General features: G+C 45.5%; 1 protein-coding gene across 5 annotated transcripts in view; it reads left to right on the forward strand.

The window, feature by feature from the left end:
* Positions 1-25,852, forward strand: part of HAUS1 (HAUS augmin like complex subunit 1) — a 590,023-nt gene that overhangs the window by 68,779 nt on the left and 495,392 nt on the right. The window contains exon 1 of one of the 5 annotated variants that reach the window (XM_069626905.1): positions 8,238-8,349. The exons of the other annotated variants lie outside the window; for them this stretch is intronic. Within the exon in view, the coding sequence (XP_069483006.1) occupies positions 8,295-8,349 (55 nt within the window). The 5' untranslated portion in view covers positions 8,238-8,294. Of the gene's footprint in view, positions 1-8,237; positions 8,350-25,852 lie in introns of those variants that run through there. 5 annotated transcript variants of the gene reach the window in all.

Here is a 25,852-nt window from a genome sequence, read left to right on the forward strand (position 1 = left end):
GGCTGGGAGGGACGCTGTTGGTGTTATCAGGACTAGAAGCATGTAGTTGGCAAACACCATCACCTTATGTTCCACTCCTCCCATTGTCACTCCCTTTATTTGCGGAGATTCCCTTATTTTGATCAGTAATGGCTATAAGAACAAGGCGTACAGAAGCGGGGAGAGAGGGCACCCCTGCTTTGTCTCTCTAGACAAGGGGATTTGTGATGAGAGCATTCCATTCAGCGCTACCCTTATCGTGGGGCATTTATAATTGGCCCGAACCATTGCTAGATATCGATGACCAAATTCCTGCATTGTGGAAAAAAGCTGCGACCACTCCACCCTATCGAATGCCTTTTCGGCGTCAATCGTTACTACGATCGTCGGGGTCCCAGTGTGCTCGACCTTTTCTATAATATGGCACACTCTTCGGATGTTGTCAGCCGTCTGTCTCCCCGGGACAAAACCAGACTGATCCGTACCCACCAGGGATGGGAGAAGACCAGAGAGTCTATCCGCCAGGATTTTGGTATGTAACTTAGCATCGATATTCATCAAGGCTATAGGTCTATAGGAACCCGGGAGGGCCGTGTCTTTCCCTGGCTTTGGAAAACCTACTAGTTTGGCTTCATTCATCGACTTGGTTGTCATTCCTGTCTCCCTAAAGCTGTTAAAGAGCTCAGCTAGTTTGGGAGCCAAGAGATCCCGGAACATCTTATAGAAGATGTCCGTGTAGTCGTCTGGGCCCGGCGCCTTCCCTTTTGGCAGCTTTCTTATCGCTTGGGAGACCTCTTCAACTTGTATTTCTCTGTCCAGGAGGTCTCTGTCCTCTTCTGAGATTCGAGGTATGGGGATGCTATCCAGGAAACTTTTGCTGTGCTACCTTTTGAGTGCCTTCCGATTTATATAAGACTTGGTAGTATCCAGCCATTGTCTCTCCCATTTTCTCATTAGTCGAATGTGTTCGCCCACGTTCATCTGTTAGTTGCACAACTGCCCTCTTGCGCCCTTTATCCCGAAGCTGCCTAGCTAGCAATGTGTCTGCTCTGTTGGCACTAATGTAATACCTATGTTTTACCCGCAAAAGCGCCACTTCAGCTTTCCTGTTCTGCAGTAATGCATGCTGCTTCTGTAGAAGTCTCAGGGAGGGATTACTCGTTGGGTGGGTCACCAACTCTCTTTGGGCGTCTCTAATCTTCGCCTCTATGTCCTCTTCCAATTTGTTCCGCTGATTGTCTTGATGAGATTTCAGCGCTATGATTTCTCCCCTTAGAACGGCTTTGAAGGCATCCCATAGTGTGGCCTTAGTGATCTCGCCTGTGTCATTCTCCGCGAATGACACATGCGGGGTTACAGAATTTCTATAACTTCCAATATATTCAGGGTTTTTATTCAAACAACCATTGCAGACAAGAGATGTTAAGTGTTATGTGTATGAGGTATGGATGGGAGGAGATCTTTGTCAGAGAATTAGTGATGACTCGACTGGGTTCATCACACTCCCTGATGGTAGCCTTAAAACTCGACCACAAGAACTGCACCCTCACCTTGCCATTATTGTTGTGCTAAAGGTATTAGCTTCTCCTTGAATTCCCCTCCCAAAATTAGCTCTGACGATAATTTGGACAATAGATTTGGACAATAGACTGACTCAATGGTGACCCTCCTGCTATTCAAATCACCTTTCACAAACACAAAGCGTCCCTCCGGGTCTGTCGGCACACTAAGCACCTCCCACCCCAATCGGCTCGAAAAAAGTATTGCTACCCGCCTTATGTTTTGGAAGATGCAAAAATCTTTACAAAAGTCCTCGCCACCAGGATGGAGGATTTGTTATGCTCATTAATACAGACAGACCAGGCAGGCTTTGTTAAACCGAGGCAGACACATGATCATATAAGGAGAGTGTGTCACAACATAGAGAAGAAAAAATTCCTGCAGAGCTTCTCTCAATTGACGCTGAAAAAGCTTTCGATCAGGTTGAGTGGTCGTTCCTCTTTCTCATCCTGGTAAAGATGGGATTCGTCCCAAAGTTTGTAAATTATATTCAAGATAATTATACACACCCCACTGCGAGACTACTAATGAATGGTCCATTATCTCTTCCCATTTTACTACAAAGGGGAATCAAACAAGGGTGCCCATTATCACTATTACAATATGGCCTTTACCTGGAACCATTATTGGCCAGGGTCAGACAGACGGATGACATCGGGGTGATGGAATTTGGGAGCTCAATGCATAAGGTTATGGCTTACGCTGATGACATGCTTATGGTGGTTTCAAATCCGGTAAACACTCTGCATCCCATAGCGGAAGAGTTCGAGCGGTTTAGAAAAATAGCAGGCTTAAAGATAAATGAATCCAAATCCATGATACTAAATCTGTCCCCCTCTCCTACAGAAATATCAGCACTACGCACACATACACAATATGGTTGGGCACAGGAGGGGAAATCAAACTATTAGGGGTAACTATACCCACACCATTAACAGGGTTATATGCAGCTAACTATCCCCCCTTGCTAAAAACTATTCTGGGTCAATTACAGAGGTGGGTTCGATGTCGGTTTCCTGGCTAGGATGGATTAATACGGTCAAGAAGGTCAGACTGCCTAAGATACTCTATATGTTCCAAGCCTTGCCAATTTTGGTTTCCAACTCATTTTTTAAGCAATTGCATAAAGCGATCTCTAGGTTCTTTTGGAATAATAAAGCTCCAAGGCTAGCCATAAGCACGTTAATGACTCAGACAGACGAGGGTGTATTAGGTCTCCCTAACTACAGGAAATCTTATCAGGCAGCGCAAATTCGGATACCCAAGGTAATGGTGTGGGGGGGGAGGGGTGAGAGTAAGCGATGGATGCTGATGGAGCAGACGATCAGCGGTTCTCGGCTTGGGGATAACCTTTGACTACCAAAACAAGACCCTCCCCAATCTGCATGCAAGTGCTATCACACATTTGGTTGAAGAGGTTTGGGACAAGGCAGTTAAACAATATCGTCACATTCCCCTCACCTCTTAAACCAATTCTTTTCAATCCACAATTCACTCCCGGTTTAGAATGGAAACAAGCGGGTTGTAATAGACTACGCGATATGTTTCAAGGACCGCAACCTAAAGCCTTTATACAGTGTAAACAGGAGTTAGCGCTTCGAGAATCGAGTCGATTCCAATACTTCCAAGTCAGACACTGGATTCTAGCCCCTACCCCCACCCCGGTGCGTAAAGCAGCAGTAGAAGATCTCACGTCTTTTGAGAAGTTTGTGACATCCAACCCAGGGCATAAAGCCCTCATGTCGATCCTGCATAAACTCATGTACGATACAACTCGGATCTCCTCACACAGATATAAACCGTGCTGGCATCAACCATTGGGGGAGGAAATAGCTGAGGTGAATGGGGGACGGGCTATGGAAGGTAATACCTGAACTTAACAGATTGTTGCAATTCAGAGAATTCTGGTATAAATTAATGATGCAATGGCATTATACACCGGTATGTCTACACTACACAAAATGAAAACCTCATTATCAGGTAGGAGTTGAGGAAAATGTGGACAGCGGGGGACTGGCAACATGTATGGTGGGCTTGTCCAAAGTTGGAAAAGTACTGAAAGGAAATTAATATGTACATAACTCGTATGTTTGCCTTGCATGAACCCAGATCTCTGCGATCATGTATTTTAGTGTTTATGGAGGAGGAACTGGCACAAAGATGTAAACAAATGCAGAAGACATATGTTGTTACAGTTGGCGGCCTTATTGGTGATAGATCAACATTGGAAAGTGGAAGATCTGCTGCATATTAATTAAACGTTTGGAAATTTTTAGCGCTAGAATGGCTAACATACTAGATACAGGGAGATCATTCTAAATTTAATGCAGACTGGAGCTTGGTGTTAAATGTTTTGCAACAAGATTGTAATGTGGGATACTGCCCTCAAACTTTGTATACTGGGTAGAATGAAAACCAGACTATGAACACTGTGGAGAAGTGACTTTTACTTGCATTAATTATGTACATCGGTAAGGGGAGGGTGGGTGAGAAAGTTAGGGTGGGATACAGTATTGATGTTTAAGAAAATGCAAATAAAGATAAAAAAATAAATAAAAGTGAAGCCAAACTAAGAAATGACTATGGCTGCACCAAAATGCCCCTCTCGCCACTAATGCCAGATATTATGCCTGCTTAGCCTGCACATGGATGACCATTATGATTTATCGCACAACCCCTGTCCCATCCCTTGCCCCCAAAATCAGCTTCTTGGCCCAGAATTACCTCCACATCCCTTTTTCTTGTCCCAATGCTTAGGTATAGGCTCCTTGCCTCATAGGTAAGTACTGGGGTAAGGAAGAGTGGGACTAGGAGTAATGAAGGTTACAGTTAACTGTTAGGCAGAAACCTGTGCAGTTCCCGCTGGGACCACTGCAAACGATTTAAGACTACAGGTGTTTGGCAGTAAACCCACTTGGTAGCAGTCTGTACCACACAGATTCACTTGGTAGCTGTGGCTGAGCAGTAAGACTTCCCTCAAGAAGAGTTGGGCAGTATACAGAGTATTCACAATAGGTCAAAAGAACACAGTAGGACAAGCAAATAATGACAAGAGCTTGGTGTAAAAGAGATATAATTATTTATTTAAGACCACATCTAATAAAACGCACAGGCACTTATATTAAGCAGTTCAAAAACATGGTCACTAAAAGATATACACTCCCTTAAAAGAATATTAGACAAGTCTTAAGTAAAGCCCCACTTATTTTCAGACAGCGGTGAGCGCTTAACGCAGATGGCACTCTAATAATTCGGTTTAAAAGGGAGAGAAAGGCAGAGCATAAATTGAAACAGATCCCAACACTTTCACAAGAACATAGCAAGAGAGGAAGGCAGAATCAAACCGTGAAGTTAGAGTTCAGAAAGCCGGATCCAATTTAAGAGGATCAGAACGAAATGTGTCCAAGGTCACACGGTTGAAAAGTGCACAAAAGTCTCAAAGGTTCAGAAAGAGTTGGACCAAAAGAAAGGGACCAGTTAGAGGGGCAAGGCGGCCAGCCCAGTCCAGAAGGTTAAGGGATTATTATTACCTTGTAGCAATCTTTAGAAAGGGAGGCCTGGCGGACACGGTACCTTAAAGTGGTGAGAATACTCCAGCGGGGGCAGTTGTTCCTGGCAGCGGATGCAAGTCGGTGCTTCGTCCGGGGGAAGAGAGGATCTCGTCGGGGAGGAAGACAGGAGTCCGTTGCACTGCCAGGGAAGAAACCAGCCGCGGAGTTCTCCGTTAAAAGGAGCGGTCCTTTTATTCGCGGTCCAGTGGTAAGTGGCTATCCGGTTGCCGGGGTGCTTGGCACGGGCAATTCGACCACAAGACGTCCTGGGATGCGAGGAAAAGAAGGTAAACTGGTTGTGCCCGCCAGTCAGGGGAAGAAGACTCTTCAGCCGGGAGATCTTCTCTGTCGTCGGGAAGTGGTCAGTTGGTTCCGCAGGGCCCCACCGGTGGTGTCGTCGTAGCAGGTCGGCTCAGCTTCTCCCTCGTCGGATTCTCAGGTCCTGTGGTGACTTCTAAAGTTCCAGTCCTAAAAGCCCTGCTTTTATGCAGCACACCCCCATTCACTCACCCTAGCTGTCAATCAAAACGGCTAAGTGGTGAGCAGGCCGGCTCACTACTTGGGCCAATCACACAAGAGTGCGACTTGAGTTATCAAGGTAACTCAGTCCAGGGTGCCTAAACCCCCTCCCAAACCCCCTGTGGTACCCAGAGTGGCACCACTTTTGGAGGCTTCTGTGGAGAAACCCGCCAAAAAGTGGAGCAAAGGGCTCGACTTAGGTTGGAGTCACAGAAGAGAACACAAGCGCCATTTTAGAATCGAGTTCTGGCAAAAAATACCAACCGGCAAACTAATATTAAATAAACAAACCGGCGGTATGTTCGAGGCTATGAGAATTAAATAATTAAAGTTGGTAGCCTCGAACAATGGGAAAATCCCATAGAGAGATATTTACGGTCGAATATAAAAAGTAGTATCCACTGCCACCAGCCAAAACTCGATCAGGAGGGACAGAGACGTGCCCCCTCGACTAACAGACCTCGGGGCAATCGAATTGCCCCGAACAGTATGTCCACAATATGATGGTTTGTACTGGTTTCTGTTCATAATTTGGGACTAGTAAAGTCAATGGTGACTTTACATGCCCTGGGAGACAGTAGTCCGTCCCAGGGTATGGAGTCTATGGTGGGGTGTCACTATGACACCCCTGTGTCACTGCACGGAGGGTGCTGTGTAACACACATAGTAAAAACACATGAGACCCTATGGAGTAAAGGACCCCATAGCCCATAAAACACATTAACAGTCAAAGGAACACCACAAATCATGTCCAAGAGTGGGAGAAAAAGAGTCTCACTCTTGGCAGGAGAAAAAAACAGACTCCAGAAATCCAGCAAAGCTTCTGGGGGACTCACTAGGTTAGGAAATTCAGCCTAAACAGAATTCTCCCTAACAGTAACTAAGCCCGGCATTACCTCTATGTCCCTCTACCTCATCCCAGTACTTGTCTGAGTCAAAGTGCCTCATACACAAGTACTGGGACTAGGAAGAATAGGGCTATGAGTAATGAAGATTACCAATAAGTAACCAGGGGATTAAACACAAGTAGTGGCGCAGTACAATTGAGCTGACTGGGCTTCACCCCCCACCCACCCTTGAAATTTTGGGCTATGTTGACTCGACCTCGCTAACCTACAGAGCCGTTGCCGGACAGCACAGGACACATTTGAATAGTACTTGGGTTTCGCTTTTAACAAAGGGCCAGCAATTACTAACGTAAAGCATTTCACTGTTAGTACCTGCATTCAAATGCATAATTCTTTAGGCAATTGAAATCTTCCTGTGGGTTTACTACTTGCATGACAGGGAAGTGATTGGAAGAGTAGAGAGGGGACAAGAGACTGCTTATTCTCACAGCTGTCCATAAGTGGGTGTTTTAAACAAACTACAAGTAACACAAAACAATGCCATCAGGGCAGCACTGAATATTCCTAGAACTCATATATTGGACACTAGACGTAGCTTACACTGGCTATCCGTCACCCAAAGAATCACTCTCACACATAAATGCATGCAACACTTCTGATCACCCTCATGGGGGGGCCCAAGCACATTGCCTCCTGTTACTAAGGTTAAAGCTTCAGAAAGCAGGGAGCAGCAGTTTTCCGGTGCTTGCCGCAAGGCTCTGGAACTCTCTACCCAACCCACTCAGAACCGAACCATCGTTCCACTCCTTCAGAAGTAAAGCCAAAACCTAGCTTGCAGCGCAGGACCACTAACTCAATACCAGATACCTTGCTCAGAACATCCAACTTCTGTTATACATCCTGTGGAACAACGCCATTGTAAATATCTACTGTATTTAAATGTATATGTATCATTGTGTAAATATATGTAACTGTAACCTTTAAGAAATGCACCCAGATGCCCCTGGGCTAGGCACGCTATACAAAAATTTTGACTTAAAGGAGAGAGTTAACTGTTTGTAACATTGAAGCTGCACTAGAATAGTCTTATTAGAATGCATAAAGAAGTTAGATGCCCCACATAAATAAGTTTGGCCCTCCCCTACCTCCCGCGTAGTTGCACCTCTCCAACATTTGAAGGGTTAGCAAACCCCACCTGAAATGTAGGTTTTGTTGCGCCCTTGTACACAAACACAAACATTTACCATACACATGCACACCCAGCCACCCATACATTTAAGTGTGCACCCTTTCAACATACACTCACACACGCATTCGTCATGGGGTTGAGGGCAGCCCTATTACTTCAAAAAGAATGTTTCTTTTTGAAGTCACTCTGCCTTCATAAAGACATTTTTTCCATTATGGTCCTTAACAGAAATAATTTCTTTATGAAGTCGGATTGACTTAAAAAAAACAAACTATTTCTTTTTAAAGTGATAGAGCTCAGGCCTCCATCTAGAGGCTTGCATGTCATGGGGTATGGGGAGCCCTAGGACTTTAGAAAGAAATAGTTTCTTTTTGTAGTCATGCTTCTAAATTTAATTGTTACACTGTAACAGAAATAATTTATTTATGAAGGCAGAGTGACAACATTTTTTTTTTTTTTTAATGTAAATTGGCCCCCCTAATAGGAAATGTGGTGGTGCCCCCCCACACCAGGGAAGTTAACCACAATTCCGTGAAGTTCTCTTCACTGAACACTACGTACCTTTGTTTTCTCTAATGGCAGCACACAGCGACACGCTGATGTTTCTAATCACCCTCAAGTCTGCTACCATGGTTACTGGTACATTACATGGATCGGCAGAAGCGGTTGCCAACTTGCATTTATGATTCACAGCACAGCGAAGGTATGGACAAGATTTTAATAGTTCATTGTTGAACATCTAAATACACGTTAGAATCGCAAGCTGATTTAACGCTGCTCTTTGTGTGACACGAGCGTCTTCCTTTTTTCACAACGCATCCATCAAAACTTGCCATACAGCAGAATCCATACTGAGGTAAGACAAGCAGCCATAATAGAATGTTCTTAAACACAGTACACCCGTGTCCCGACGGTGTACCTCTTTTGCAGGAAATCCAGCACAGTGCATTAACTTCATTAGACAAAAAAGCTTAGCTCCTCGGCAGGATCGTTTTCTTTTTTTAACGCCATTAGGTTAGATTGTTCTTCTCACTCACACTGATACCATGATAACAGACCACATTAACAGCATCCTGTTTTACTACTTTCTCGACACATTTTATACATCTTGTCTACGTTTTTTTGAGTCTTGCAGTATTGTTTTACAGGGAGTCTAGAGAATCGGCACCGTTCCAGAGCAGCTTCAATACTAGCCTCCACTCTTTTAGGCAGCTAAGAATGCCCCTCTTCTCTCTTTATAAAACAGGTATGACAGTCTCTGTATCTGAAGTATTTATATTGTTTACTATTAATTTTGTTCATTAGAAATATACACAAGAGGTCAAACTATAAGAACATATGCTATGCTATGTTATTTATTTGTAGAACCTGCCCAGAAGTTGCAGTCCGAAATGCATCGCCACGGGTCTCTGCACTCAATGAAAAGTAAATAGACGAGCATCATCCTATTAAATAGAAGAGCACCGACCCTCTCCGGTCCAACTGGTCTCTCTCTCTCTCTCTCTCTCTCTCTCTCTCTCTCTCTCTCTCTCTCGACTGCGAGACTTGTCCTTGGCCTCAAGCCCAAGGATCGGGATCTCTCCAGCTCTGAAATCTCTTCACCGGCTCCCTGTGGCTGCTAGTGTCAACTTCAAGACCATCTGCATCGTCCACAAGGCTTTCCGGGGTCTGGGACTTCTCTACCTCCAACTTGCTCTTCCTACACATCTTCCTTCTCAAGCTCTCTGCTCGTTCACCTCCAACTCTGAGGGTCAGACACTTCTCCAAGCAGATAGTTGGGGGCAGATCTATCCCCTCAGCCTGTGCCTCCCTCTTGAACAGCCTCCCTGCCTCACTCAAACTTGAGCAGAACCATCTCCGGTTTGGGAAGCAACTCAAGACCTTCCTTTTCGCTTCTGCTTTCTCTCTTCCTCTCCCCTGCTGATGCACCTGACTTCTCTGCACACAGATCACCTGGTCACCCTGTGAACTCTGGCCCAGGCTCCTGCATGTCCACTTGCCCTTGCATCTGCCTCCAGGCTCCCCAGCACTTAAGGGTCTGTATCTGCAACCCTACAGTACCTTCTCTCTGCACTTATGAGCCACCCGCTGGCTGCACATGTGAGTTAACTGCACTTCCCCCTGGCACTTCTCCCCTTCCCTCTTCCCCACACTTGCGCGATATGAATGACACAAGGCCTAGTAAGATTGTTATTTTTTCCTCTCTTGTTTCCCCCTCCTTGTCTTGTCGTGCCTAGAAACACTTGTGTACAGTCGCATTTTAAATGCCACATCATATCATATATACCATACCACAGAAAGAACTATGAGCACTTCACGTTTATTTTGTTTGCTTTATAATGATTAATTAGATATATTAATATGCTGTAGTGCAGGGGTCTCCAACCTTTACATTGGCAAGAGCTACTTGTAGTTAATGGCCAATAGGCGGGAGCTACTGGCGCAAGCTACTGGGGTTTTGATGTCCATGAGTATGGGAGCCTGTACCAAGATAATTCTGTTCCATTTATTTGCGTTTTATATAAAACAAGGAATAAGGTGCATTTATCATATTAACAAATTCAAAAACATCTTTATTTTTTCTTTTTTATTCGTAGCTGCCTCCTACAAATTGTAAAAAAATATCAGAATGTAGGACACTAACAGGACATTCAATGTGAAGGTTGACACTGGTTACTATCGTCTAGTGCACAGTAATTTGGTGGGCAGCTTGAAACATTACTGTGCACTAGACGATAGCAACCAGTGTCAGCCTTCACATTAGCACTCAGATAGGATCAAAGTTTTGATTTCAGGAAGTTCATCTGAAAAGGGCAAATTTGCAGAACCAGAAAATCATAGTTCAGATAGCCTCCTTGCCATAGTGTTTGCACCCAACTGCACACCTGACAGGCAGAAATAAATTCAGGACCGTTTTTAAAATCTTTAAGAGGCTGTCACTGGAGTCGCTCTGTCCTACACAATTGTACCATTTGCAAAAGTACATTCGTTTTTCATAAAATATTTAGCAACTTTGAAGGATGACTCTTACAACATTTGCACTGCAGCATTTAGTTTACCAACTTTTTAGGATCGCAGACTGCTTCCTTTGAGAACATTATTTTCATAGTGAGTGTCTATTATTGCAAAATGCCGGTCAACGTTATGCTTTTTCCCCACCTTAAATAAGGCACTGTATATTAAAGATACACGTTTTCTTTTTATGCTGGAAGAAAAAAAATGGTTTCCAACTCTGATGGAAATGGCCATCTTATCCCATTTTTTTGGATGGTGTACCCACGTCTGCCTTCAAGATTTCAACAAGGCTAATGCATCTTTTTTGGGGCTTTGTGTGCAAAGAAAACCTGAGGAGTATTTCAATCAATGTATTATACTAGTTTAAAAAAATAAAATCGGCATATAGCACGGTTTGCTTTTTCAAAATAAAATCCTCTGCCAGTTTAGCATATCCCCAATTCATGCAATTTTCTCACATGCAAAGTCAGAGAATTCAGCCAAGGAAAAGAAGGCCAAAGCCTACTTTGTTGACTACCCTTTAATGTTTTTATGCCAAAATAATTGGCAAGATTTAAAAAATGAACATGTGGAAACCATGTGATCATGTTGTATGTAAAAAGTGTAATGCAAAGAGCTAAAATAACATTCATTTTTCTATAGCGATAACTTGAAACCTAACCTACACAAATCATTTAACAACCCAACCAGACAAAATACAAATCATTACATAAAAATGTTGAGCAGACCTGACGCCCATCTGCCCTTTATGAAGGACGCAATAACACAGAGAACAGATCACAGGATCACCTCCTGCCCATGCAGGAATCGTGGCGGTAATTGTGGTGCATGACTAATGGGCCATGTCTGGATTTCAAGTGCAGCTCCCTCAGATATATGGGAATTTTCCAGGTGTTAGAGAATTACTTATAAATTGGATGGCATATTGCCCAATGTTGTTAGGAAAAAAAACACTGCTCCTAAATTGCACCATTTCAACCCAGTATTGAATGGCTGACAACCCGCGCCAGAATTTGAACATATTCATGCAGGTTTCCCACAGATATCTCTAGATCGCCACATTTGTGTGCATTGCCATTGTTTCGTTTCGTAATACAAAAGGATGACAAAGAACTCTCAAATCATGTTTTTTAAAGTTCTGGCATCAATGTCACATGTGACTTTGCATTCCTGTTTAGTTTTTATAAATGTAGTCACAAGCACCAGAATGCAGTCCACTAGTAGGTTTCCACATTTACATAAGTTTAAAATTGCTGTTGGCGGTTGAATTTCTATATTGGGACAGGCATAGATGTGCGGCCCTCCATATAACAGGAAATTCCATCTTAACCTTTAATACAGTTGGGGTACTGCTGCCTTAAAACCGAGAACTCGGTATCTTCAATTAAAAAGCATGTAGTGTTTCACCATATACATCAACATTTAATGCTAGATGTACCTTTTTTGTCTCGTAAGCTGGGGCACAGATTGTCTTTTTTCTACACTCAATCGCTCACACATCCACACTTGACACAAAACTATTACACCTGTAGCTTTATGTTCCCCATTCTGATTGAAAGCCTATAAAATACTAGCATGCAAAGTAATACTAACCGAAATAAATTTAAAGAAACACAGTGAGACTGAAACGATGACAGCCTCAACTTCGTTTCACATGGCATGCAGATTTATGCACCCCTTCCCTTTTTAATCAGCCATCATTTAGATCTCTTGGTGACAATGGCCACAACACCCATTTCCTATTTGCTTTTGGTATTAATATGTAACCCTTTGTTGTGACACTGACCCGAGCCCGGATGCAGCCCCTTCTCTCACCATGCACACACCTTTTAACTGTTTGCTTTGCTAGGAGAGGAGATCGAGGCGGCAGGGGAAGAGGCCCAGAGACATCAGACACCAAAATAAACTTACAGTTCTCATTTTAGTGCCTGATGCAAAGAGCCACTGTGAAGCCCCAGGAAAGCTACCAGTAGCTCATGATCTACTAGTTGGAGACCCTGGCTGTAGTGTTTACTGCACCCCAGGTCTAGTGAATGTCTCACTAGACACTTTTGGTTCTAGATATTTTCCTGATTTAGTGTAGATCAGGTTTTCTGGAGGACACCTTTTTAAGATTAAGCTATATTTTTCTTAACAACATATACTTTAGCGGTACCTACCCCATCCCTAAACCTCTGAATCCCTTGATGTGGTCACTTCTCTCCCAGAGGAGGACCCTTCCGATGGGGCCAGCGAGGTGAGGCTGCTACCCAATAGCCCCCCTGGGGGTGGTACTCAGCGGGAGGATGCCATGGGAGGGGACCCACTCCACAGGAGAATGTTAACCACCATGCATTGCTCACCCAACAACACAGATACAGCCCAAGCACCCCCACCCTCTCTGTCTCCTCTTTCATTTGTTAGTAACTTCATGAATAGTAACCGTGTCTATCAGTAAGACAATAATGTAAAACTGTATAATGGGGAAGAGTGCAGAAAGAGAATAGATGGCTGCAGAAGTAATGACGCGAAGAAGAGCAGGGCAATTAAGAGCCCTACGCGTAACCAAGACAAACATTCTAGTTATCCGTGATTCGAATGACGGCTTATGATAAAAACCGACTAAGGACTCTCCTTTGGGTCAGTCTTGCCCCAGCAGAGCATTGAGCTGGGGAGCGATACCGTGCAGATCAGACACGCTGCAGCTCCTGACGCTGGGAGAAGGAAAACGGTGTCCGCGAAAGCTGAACGGATCAAGGTCTCCCCTGAAGGCTGGGAAACCCAGACGTCCGGTGGCAGGGAGAAGGCCATCCAGAGTGGTCCAGACATATGGCACTGCAAGAGCCCAGGGGAAAGCCAGAGAAGGTTGCCGATGTTGCTTTGGACCGGGACCCTCGCGAGCCAAGTTTGAAGGTTCTCGGAGGGGGACCGAGAAGGCACTGGGAAACCCTAGAGGCTGTTGTTGCAAGGAAGTACAGAATCCTCTTCCTCGTCCTAGTGGGACCAAACTAAGAAACCAGATATACCGGGTGAGAGAGCACCCCAAAGAAACTAGAAGAGATAAGGGCCTGGGACCCAAATGTTGAGATGATTGGTGAGTTATACATACAACATAATGCCTAGCAGGTTAGTGGACCGGGCCTGAGTAAGAGACATTATAAACCTGAGGATGGGGCCTGGGACCCAAAGGTTTGAAAGTTTGAAGAATGGAACATGGAATATAAAGCCTAGCAGGATAATGAACCGGGCCTGACAAAGAGACATAATACACCTGAGCAAGGGATCGGGGACCCACATAATCGGAAGAGAAGACCAAGGGAAGAGGGAGAAGACAAGAGGAGGAAAGATGCATCTTCTGATTACAAATCCAGATATTATTGTGACTGTTGAAAGAGACCCTGGAAGAGGCTTGGGGAAGGGAGACACTTTCCCCACTTTGGTGGAACTAAGAATTGTAAATTGCTCACTGTATATTGTTGGCTACTGTTCGTTTTATGTTTCCCCCATGTACATGTAACCAAATTTACTTTTTTTGCAAGCGCCCAGATGCCTGACGGCCCGGTGCGCTCTATAAATATACAATACAATTGCCTAAGGAGGCCTGGGGGAAAGGAGACCTCCTTCACACCCTCCACCTCCACCTTTGTGGAACTATATAGAAAGGCCTAGTGACAGCCAGGGGAAGGAGGATATTCCCCCATCAGTTACCAGAAGGAAGGAGCCACCCTTCTGGAATCGGGTTTGAAACCCGTTCTACTTTTCCTTTTGAAATGTAAGGGACGGAAATGGGCTTGGGACATAAGGTAGTGGACTTTATGCTTTTGACTGACGTTTTGACATTATCCTTGGTTTTGTTTGAGGTAGGGAAAACCCTCTTAGTTATAGGACCAGGTAGGGTTCTTCCTTATTTTCTGTTAAATCAACCTTTATGCCACCTTTGTGTCCCACGTCTACTTCTGCACCCTTACAGGACATTATTGCATGAGGTTCCATTTCTAACCTTATTATTGAGGTTCATCTCTTTGTGTATTGCTTACTTTTGTGATTCTGTTGTCATATTGCATTTTCTTTGCTGTTAGGTTTGTAGGGGCCGTCCCCTTAATCATTTCAACCCAAGCCGACCCACCACTTAAAGAATGAGTGCACGCTAGGACATAAAGCAAATTTATTGTACAATTATCCGGGGTGCAGTTAGATGGTGTTGCTGGACCAAACTAACCCAAGTCCCAACAAACCACATCAGTTGACATCTTTTATACATTTTTGCAACAGTTCAAACCCACAACCTGGTTGCAAGGAAGTAGGGTAGCTAGTGGTGGAATCTTCTGGGTTTTTTTTGTATATGCCCTTCCTCGCCCAACACAGCCCCTATATAAGAAAAGAGGAAAAACCTTTGCTCACACTTTGTGAAAAAAGTGTCTTCAACTGCCCTCAATCCTAGGACCACCACAAGCACCTGGAGTAACTGTACCCTCAGCCAACAACCCTAATGATTTAGATCTGTTGACCCAAAAAAGAAAAAGGCTTATTAGAACTGAATCGCACGGCCAACTAATGGTCTAGTATTTGAAAGTGGGCGTTATTCCGGAAGGTCTCCAAGTTAAAAACATCCCTTGTGTATTCCCGTACAACACGAAATTCATGGCCAACTTTAGTGAGGTCGGGAACCAGTGATCCCGCGACTGGGTAATCCTAGTGATTGAGACGACAGAGGAAGAATCAAATAAGCAAAAAGAGGATCTCCTTACTCTTGAAAAGAAAATACTAGATGAATCAGTATTCCTGAAATCAAAACATTATTGGAAAATATAAACAAGGAAATGAAGAAATTCAAAACCTTTACCCTCTAAAAAAAGATGTGGAAATTTTAATTATAAAGAAGTTACATATTTATATCTTGTCCCAGGTTTTTTCCAACAGTTAAGTACTAACCAAGGAAATCACAGGATTTCAGAACACCAAACCTCGTACCAACAAATATATGTGACCTTTGATAATTCATCCAACAGTAGTGACTCAGATTCCACCACAGGCCAGCCCTCTACAAGTAGAGGCGGCCTTCAACAAAGGGGACAACAGTTCAATGATGAGGGAAACGCAGCAGAACAAGACAGTGGGGCAACCACACAATCCATACCCGTCAGTGGCAACCACCACCAACTAATTGGTAGTCCCTATCTTTAATCCGAGTTCACATGTCCTTAGCTCGATTGAAACTAGTGTATTAACTAAGGGCCTTTCATTTGTTTTTACTAAAAAAGCAAGGGAATTGCAAACTGAAGTTGAAATGAGGAATTTCTTCCACAATGTGAGGCTTAAATACTTATTCCGCAATTCCACCAATAGGGGTCCACCCAGCGAGAATAAATCAGTTCTAAAACTTCCCTCATACTACACGCCAATATCAATGATGGTCTCTTTGGAAATATTGGCCTTCGAAATAAAATATTTTGAGAGGTCAAATATTTGTCATACTAAAAACCATCAAAAGGACAACCTTACTAAAGCAGAAAGAATAGCCTTAAGACAGCCAGAGGAAAATCCCTCATTTTCAAACCTGCTGATAAAGGCAGTGGAATCGTCTTGTGGGACACAGTGGCATATAATTGTGAAGTAAATAAACAGCTTTCTGACACTTCTTGCTACAAGAAACTCGCTGGCAACCCTACAAAGGCATTGTCGGAGAAAATATTAAGCCTCATGAACCACACTTTAGATCACAGGTGGATCATCCAGGAAGAATTGGCATTCTTCACTAAACCCAATCCTATGACGCCCGCTTTTTATGTACTGCCTAAAGTACAGAAGAATGCACAAACAGCACCTGGGAGGCCTATAGTTGCAGCCATCGGGTCACTATAAGAGCCATTATCCATTTATGCAGACATTTTTCTGAGACCATTTGTTCTCAAAATACGGTCATACATTCAAGATACTATCGCCATGATCCACATTGTTGAACATCTACAGATTGGTCCTAATGAGATCCTCGTCACATTAGATGTTGAATCCCTATACACTAATATACCTCAAACTACCTGCATTGAAATAATGCACCAATATCTAGAGAAGAGGGCAGATTGAGCTGTCACCTCCGATTTCGTTGCTGAGTGCAAGGTTGGCCCTTAATAAAAACTTCTTTTTCTGTGACAATGTCTACTATCAACAACTACAGGGGACAAGTATGGGGGCTACTTTTGCCCCTGATTTGGCTAACCTGTTCATGGACAATTTGGAAGAATGCTTCATATTTGCAGATACAAACCCATTCCAGACACAAGTAACATCATGGAACCACAATATAGACGATGTCTTTATCCTCTGGAATGGCAACAAAGAGGAATTGACAACTTTCCTCTTGTGGCTTAACGGCCAGTTTCCTACCATTAGATTTACTATGGCATTTAATGCAAAAAGAATAGCGTTCCTAGACTTGGAAATGTACAGGTCCAGCGACAATATACTTTCTACTACGCTACATAAAAAAACATCCTTTTGCTATATAGTAGTTTTCATCCACAGAGCCTCAGTGAAAACCTCCCATATGGACAGTTTTACGGATATGACGTAATTCCAGTCACATAGAAGACTATGAAGTAAATAGCCAGGAACTTAGCAAAAGACTCAAAAATAGCAAATATCCTTCTAAGGTCATCAAAAATTCCATGAAACAAGCTCGTAATGCTAGACAGGAATTGTGCATTACTAAAGCAGAAAAAATGAAAGATGACAAAATAACCTGCATCACGTCCTTTTCGCCCATTTGCAATTACCTCAGAAGAGCCATATTGAAGCACTGGAAGATTATCCAATCAGACTTCAAAGTAAACATCCCTAGATTTGCATTTAAAATAATGCCAAATCTCAGGAACAAGCTGGTACATACATATCGGGTTAGAAAAGATCATGTACCCAGGCAAAACACCTTATGGCATCTACCACCCCCTGTGGGGCATTTTAAATGTGGTCACTGCTCAGTCTGTCAATTAACAAGTAACATCAAACACATTGACCTGAATGCACGCATTTGGTATTACAAGACCTTTACCAACTGCCAGACGAATTGGGAAATGTACGGCATTAAATGCCCTTGTGGCTTAATTTACATTGGCAAAACTGGAAGACCCGTCAAATTACATATTTGTGAACATCGATCAGCCGTAAAAAATGGAATTGTGGACACACCTGTGGTTGCTCACTTTAAAGAAGCAAAGCACGCATATAATGATATTTATTGTTTTTTTTCTTCAAACAATGAGCAGTCATCCGCGGGGGGAGAGGGCAAACGAGATCTAGCCCTCACAAAATTAGAACAAAAATGGATTTATGACTTGGACACTGTAAAAACGGGACTTAATGTTTCGGTCGAGTGGAATTTATTCATCCACTAAATCTAGAAAGTAACAACTGTTAATCTAATAGACACTGCCCTTCCATCTGTGTATGGAAATAATAGATATAGATAAATAGTGATTTTTCTATATCAGTTAAAAAATCATGCAGCACATTTGGAAACTCATTTAGGCCTTGTCATTCATCTGACAAATCTATTACTGGATACTTTCCGCAATACAAAACTACGTTAAACGTCCTTTTTCACATGAAACTGCATATATCATTGACAATACGTTCGTTAAAACAGAACATTGATGCGGTCAGTCAGTGTTGCTGTCTGCTTTTTGCAACGCATCTGGCATCACACATACAACATGCTCTGCCCCCGTATCAACCAGGTAAACATAATAGATTACCCGATGTGGGGAACATTGACAAATGACAAGTAATGCGTGTAAAAATGTACTATTCACGGAATCCGTGAAGTTAGCAAAAGGACAAATTAGTGCATGTGAGCATAACCATCTTGTGAGAAAGGACACCAAGTAGGAATGATAAATCCTTGATGCTACACAGTCATCATGTTTTAGCATAACCTATGAATGCGCAAACAAGGGCAGTACCTGTTATCTGTCTCTCGAATTAGGCAAAAACTCGCCCAAGATGGCGGCGCTGCCGATCCACGACATCTGCCGTGGAACGTTCATGCTTGAAACTAGTGTAGATATTAAAAAACAACAACACACTAAGGCAAACTTAGAATGCCTGTGACTAACCTCACACTGCGAGAAAATATACTGAAGGGAAGCACCTAGTAAGTACAATTGTCATGCTTTGAATAGCTATCACTTCCAAGCGCTGTCTGTGAGTACCATAGTAATCTGAGGCTGTACTTTCTGGTCCTTAGATCCAATGGGCTTTGCAGTATAATTGGTCGCGACACGGCGGCATAGGTGGTGTGGCTGCGGCCATTCCTGCAATATGCAACGGCCGCCGCCTGTAGAATAAGACCGATTGGAAATGCCAAATACCGAACGATTGTGATTCAGACAACTGATGTCCACGAAGAAAATAACTTTTTGTAAATCGGAAACGGGTCACAGTGGAGCAACATACAGGTATTTTAAGTAAATATACCTCATCTTTTTACACACCAAAAGTGTGCATCTCAGCACCTGTTTCTAGGTCTCTGCATGCTAAAGGAATCGGTTTCTTATCAAAAAACATATATTTCCCTTTTTCTGTAGTAATGGAATTACCCTAACGCTACCATAAAATTGATGAGCTTAAATAATTGCCAAAGAAAATTACTCCCTGCACCTCTTGAAACTAAGGAAAAGGTTAGTGGTGTGAACTCCTCGAACATGCCTACCTAAATGTAGGGCTGACCAGTTTTAATTTAGTATTTTATTGTTAAATTTGTAGGCTTGAACGTTTGATGCACAGGGCCATGTGTAGGAAGTCCTGTTATTAATTGAAAAAAAGCGTCAAAAAAAGCGCCCTGAAGACGGGTCTCGACAAGACACTGACATTAAGAGTTCTCATACTTTGATGTGCTATCTCGCCACCCAGAAACTCAAATGAGTGTTGACGCCCTATGCTTTTCAGTGTTTTTAATCTACAAACTGAAATAGTCACTATGTTACTAACACTACATTGTGCTGAATGAACATTGGTATTTCAATATACATGTGATATATGTTGATACATTGTTCTCTCTTTTTCTTCAAAAACGCAAACATATGGTTTTTACATATGATTTTATTTTCAGCAATGTTTTTTTTAGCATTTTCTGATTAGTATATGTATACCCATTAAAATATGCTGTTTGATGATATCTGGTCCTTGGCTATATATATGGTACACAAATAGCTTTCCGTATACACTTGGCCTTTTCATGACCCACAACCTGGTTGAAGGGAAGTAGGGTAGCTAGTGGTGGAATCTTCTGTTTTTTTCATAACAGTTCAAACACTCCAGATACTTTATTGCAATCCATCCCCCAAACATGATTGGACAAAAACCTTTTCAAATAAATCCCATCTTTTCCAAATGCTTTTTGTCAGTTTTATCTTAATAGTCATCTCCAGATCATATTCATAGCACACCTCATTTTAGGATTCGTTTGTGGTGGGTCATGACATCAGCACATGGTTAAAAATTGGTAATGAAGCATAATTCATTACTAGCAATAACTGGCCAAAGCTGTTTAAACCCTAACTCTTGATTTGCACATGGTTCACAAGAATATTCCCAGCGGTATGAGGAAGGATGGGTAAATGATTTCTCTTTAAGTTAGTGATGCTCTCATTACTCTCAGTGGATAGTTCAAATCTAAATACCCTCCCGCTTTATCGCACTTTCCCCTTTCCCCTTCAGAAGTACAAGACGATAACCCCTATGCAGATCCGGTCTACCTTTTGACCAAGGGGATTGGATCTGGGCAGTGGAACTGAAGGATGCGAACCTACATATCCCGAAAGAGCCCTGCATCAAACATTTCAGAGAATTTTCCCTTTGGGGTCAACTTGTCACTCAATCTTTACGAAGATGATGGCAGCAGTAGCATCCTTTCTCCATCTCCAAGTCGTCTATGTCAATCCATACCTGGACGACTGGTTGGTGAGGGGTAGGTCCCCGGTGAGCATAGGGAGGCGTAGCTCCTCAATCTCCTTGGTTTGCTCTTGGACCTAGGTCTTTCGGTGAACTGGAAGTTATGCTTAATGGCGTCTTTGTCCGATTATCGTAGGCTGCCTCTTGGACATCCAACTGTCCACAGTCTTGACGACCATGGAGAGAGTAGCAGGCATTTCAAAACACCTGTTCCTTTCCTCTGCCAGTCCAACTGTGTGGTAGTTCCAGAGACTGCTGGGCTTGTTGGCATCTTGCGAGCATTCAGGCTGTTCCCCAGGCCAGATTGAAGATGCGAAGAACCCAGTTTGCCCAGAGACTCTCATGGTCACAGGGGTCAGACCCTCAATCGCAATGGATTCTGATTCTGCGGAACATAACCCATGATTTACTTTGGTGGTCTCAAATTCCCTAAAAAGCTAATCTGCCGCATCTCTCTGGCTGATATGATTTGTTATCCAGGACATTGTAAATTTTCCATAGTGCCCTGTTGGCCATCCAAACATAATTCTTTAAATGCTTGAATTCAATATTGCTGTGCTTCCTTTGGAACAACAGTGTACCCAGAACTAGCCTATAAACAGGGGGCCCTGGCCACTCTGGATTTTGAGGCATATTATGCTGCATCCTTGCTCCAATTTGTGGTCTAATGGTCTGACATACATATTTAAATCTTAGTCCCTACACTAATTGAAGCGCTGATATCATTACGAATATTAAATGTTCACTTTTTGGATCAAGGGATAATACAGACCTTTCTGAAGTGCAAGCTGTCGACGGAGCATGCAAGAAACTTACAAAAACGGCACCTCTAAAATGATGTATATGTCTGTTACCTTTTGAACAGTGTTGTTTAGCCACACAACTCTGGGGTTAGTTCTACAAAGATGGTTGCATTATGAGCTTTTAAATATTTTGTGTGAAGACTGGCTGGAAAAGAAGCATTTCGAGGGGATTGGGTCCTCCGACGTATTCCATATCTATGACATGTAATCACCACAGCTGTGCTGCTTCGGAAACTTTTTTCGGCGTCTGCGTCCTGCGTCGATGCGCCGTCGTCGAGGACCTCCTCCGACGTCATCCGATGTGATAAGTAGGACGCACGACACCCGTAGCCTCAGTTCCGTTTTTTCCGCGAACTTGTTGCTTCGTGATTCTCGGTTCACGCCTCGACTCTTTAGAGTTCTGTTCTTCTCGGTTCTTCGAACCTGTTCGTTTTGTGAAAATCCTTCGTGTGAAGATGTCTTCTACTTCGTCTTCGACCCCGCGTCCGGGTTTCAAGAAGTGCGGGGAGTGCGGGTCCAAGATGTCGGTGACGGACTCGCACAACGCCTGCCTCTGGTGCCTCGGGGAGGCCCACGACATGGATGACTGTATCGACTGCCAGTCGCTCACGTCCAAAGCCTTACCCGAACGTAAGAAGAAGTTGTCGGTAGGTCGGGTGTCCAAGCCCAGGAAGTCGAAGTCTGCGGGGCTTTTGACGGATGATTCGAGGGGAGACTCTCCGCGTCATCGTCGGAAGTCTCGTGGGTCTCCTTCTAGGAGTCGGTCTCGCCACTCCTCAGCCTCTTCGAGGCATTCTCGGAAGCGCCGACACTGGTCGTCTTCCAGGTCCTCTTCGGAGGACTCTACCCGGCACATCGCTTACCCCACCGGCCGTGCGACGCCGGAGGAATGGGCTTCCTTCGGGAAGAAAATGCTGGCGATTCTTGAGTCGCAGGGTACTAAGCCGTCCGCACCACCGAGTGGGGTCGGTCGTGAGAGGTCGAGAGACACCGCTCGCAAGAGTGGTCGGCACGAGTCACGGGAGAGGTCCCGTTCGGACAAGAAGACTCGTTCTCGACGTACCCGTTCCAGGTCCCGGTCCTCGACGCATTCGAGACCGTGTGCACCTGTGAGGTCTGGCTCCGAGGAAGTCATCGAAGCCGTCGGCGCTCAGGTCTTCGAGGGACACGCTCCGGGCTCCGGCCTCGAGGGCTGTGTCGACGCCGCCGATGCTGGAGGCGCTGCATCTGACGTCGACGCTGATTTCCTCGACGCCGATCCTCTCGGCGCCGATGCCGGTTCTCTCGACGCCGGCGCCGATTCGCTCGACGCCATCAACGCCTTTCGTGTCGGAGGTACCCCGTGGCACGGGAGAACCCCCTAGGAAGGCTCTGGTTAAGAGCAAGCACTCTCGGGTGCCTTCTTTTCGCCACCTGGACTATATTTCAGAGGCGGATGAGGATTCTGATGGCCTGGTTCCTAGTCAGGTTCCAGATGAAATTGTCTCGGGCCATAGATTTGAGACAGTCACTGCATGATGCCAGTGGACTGGACACCTCTCCGGAGGTTTAGTTTTGTAGGCCTGAGCCTGGCTCTCATGCCGATTCCTCGTACCGGCGCCTTATGGCTAGGGTTTCTGAGTACTTGGGATGGTCTGCTCCCCCAGGGGAGTTTGTGCAGGATGATCTGACGGACATCCTTGATGTTGGTCCCCCAACTGATCCGGTACTGCCGTTCCATATGGCTTTACAGAGAATGGTGGCGGCAGCTTGGACTGCTCCGGAGAGTCTCCCGGCGGTGGGCAGATCCTTGTCGCGAAAATACCGTCCAGCCAGTAGCGACCCCTGCTACTTGACCAGGCACCCCACTCCGGAGAGTTTGGTGGTGCAGACGGCCACGGCCCCGGCAAAGCAGGCGTCGTACCCTACCATCCCTCCTGATAGGGACGACAAACGTTTTGATGGCTGGGCGAAGAAAGTGTTTTCTTCTGGTGGCATGGCGCTTCAGGCGGCCAACTCCATTTGTGCCTTGTCTCGTTTCACACACACTCTGTGGAACTGTGTTGCGTTAGCAGCTGAACATATTCCCGAAGGGGACGAACGGGATGGTTTCCTTGCTATGGTCCAGGATGGTAAGGATGCCATGTGTGAGTCAGTTCAGTCGGGTTTGGACTTAGCTGAATGCGTCAGTAGGTCCATGGCGGCGAGCACCGTGATACGCAGGTTTGCGTGGTTGCGGAAGTCGGGGTTTGCTCCTGATGTGCAGTCTCGGCTCCTCAACATGCCCTTTGACGGTGAACACCTTTTTGGCAGCAAGGCTGACGAGAGCCTTGAGAGGTTGCAGACCTCGAAAGCTGCAGCAAAGTCGTTGGGTGCTGCAGTTCGCCAACCTCCGCCTTTTCGTCCTAGGGGACAGCAGTGGAGGGGTGGTTCCTTTCGCTATTACTCGTCCTTCAGTAAAGCGAGAGGAGCTGGCAGTCAAAGAGGCCAACGCAGGGGTACCAGAGGTGGACGACAGTGTACCCGTGGTGCCAAGGCCGCTCGGGCAGTTGCCTCTTTGCCCTCAGGTAACGCCGCGGCCGCTCCCACTCAGTCATGAGGCCATGTCCCATGGTTCGCCGGTTGGGGGAAGGATGGTGCAGCATCTTGTAGAGTGGCAAGCCATTACTTCAGATGTGTGGGTTCTGGAGATCATAACCCACGGCTGCTGTCTTCCCTTTTGGCACAGGCCTCGCGACAATCCACCGGGGAACCTCTCTTTGCAGAGTCCGGATCCGCTCCTTGCGCAGGAAATTCAAGCCCTGCTGGAGAAAGGCGCCATAGAACTGGTGCCTGTAGCGGAGAGGTACAAGGGATGGTATTCCCCTTATTTTTTGATTTCGATGAAATACGGGGGATTGAGACCCATCATGGACTTGCGCGGTTTGAACAAACTCCTCAGGAAGGACAAGTTCAAGATGGTTACTCTCTCTCAAGTCCTCCAGGCCCTTCAGCTTCAGGACTGGTTGGTGTCACTCGACCTCAAGGATGCTTACCTCCATGTGCCGATCCATCCCAAGCACAAGAAGTACCTGAGGTTCGCGGTTGGCGACTCGCACTTTCAGTTTCGGGTCCTGCCGTTCGGATTGACCTCCGCCCGAGGGTTTTCACCAAGCTCATGGTGGTGGTGGTGGCAGCGCATCTCAGGCAAGGGGGGATTCACGTCTACCACTACCTGGACGATTGGTTGATCAGGGGGAGCTCTCCCGAGCAAGTCCTGGATCATCTGTCCGTCACCTGCCACTCCCTTCACAGGCTGGGCTTCTCCCTCAATTTAAAGAAGTCCCATTTGATGCCAACACAGCGGCTCCAGTACATCGGAGCAGTGCTCGACACTTCCCTGGGGCAGTGTTTTCCTCCCCAGGTGAGGGCTCTTCACATTCAGCAGATGGTGCACAAGTTTCAGCATGCCCAGACGCTCCCAGCGTTCGAGTTCTTGAGGTTGCTCGGCCTCATGGCATCCTGCATTCTTCTGGTGCCAGAGGCTCGCCTGCGGATGAGATCTTTGCAGTGGGCGCTCAAGACGCAATGGTCGCAGTCCTCCGGCAGGATGTCGGACCCGGTTCAGGTGCCGCCCTCGGTCACCCGGGACCTTCTGTGGTGGGCCGTCGAAGGCAACTTGATGAAGGGGGCTCCATTTTGGCTTCCCTGGCCGGAGGTGACGATCGTGACGGATGCATCCCTCACGGGTTGGGGAGCTCATGCCAACGGGCTGACAGTCAGCGGTCGTTGGTCTCCGTCGGAGTCCAGACTCCATATCAGTCTGTTGGAGCTGAGGGCAGTCAGGCTAGCCCTGAAGGCTTTTCTGCCGACTGTGCGAGGAAAGAGTGTCCTGATCCTGACGGACAACACAGTGGCCATGTGCTACCTCAACAAAAAGGGGGGGGCAGGGTCACTTCCTCTGTGCAGGGAGGCGACGCAGCTTGAGTTCTGGGCCATCCAGCAGGAAGTTTCGATCTCGGCAGTTCATCTGGCCGGAGACGAAAACGTGACGGCGGACGCTCTGAGCAGGCAGAGCACAATCTCTCACGAGTGGGAGTTGGCTCAGGAGATTCTCCTGGAGATCTTCGCCTCCAGTGTCTACCGGAAGTGCGAAAGGTTTTGCTCGTGGGAATTTCCTCCAAAAGGAGCCTTAGGAGACACGTTCGTGGTGGAGTGGACATTCCCGCTGCTGTATGCGTTTTCTCCAGTCCCCGTCATCCCGCAAGTGCTGCAGAGGTTACGGAAGTCCCGGATGATCCTCATTGCTCCGGCGTGGGCTCGGAGGACGTGGTACCCGGACCTTCTTGACTTGTCCATCTGCCCTCTGCGTCGTCTTCCCTACCGAGACGATCTGCTCTCACGGGAGAGGGGTCAGGTTCTCCATCCAGAGGTCAGATCCCTCAACCTTCACGCTTGGCTTCTGAAAGGTTGAGGTATAGGGATTGGGACCTCCCTGAAGAC

This window comes from Ambystoma mexicanum, chromosome 6p (genome assembly GCF_040938575.1).
Source record: "Ambystoma mexicanum isolate Mex_15411 chromosome 6p, UKY_AmexF1_1, whole genome shotgun sequence".
NCBI classification, from domain to species: domain Eukaryota; kingdom Metazoa; phylum Chordata; class Amphibia; order Caudata; family Ambystomatidae; genus Ambystoma; species Ambystoma mexicanum.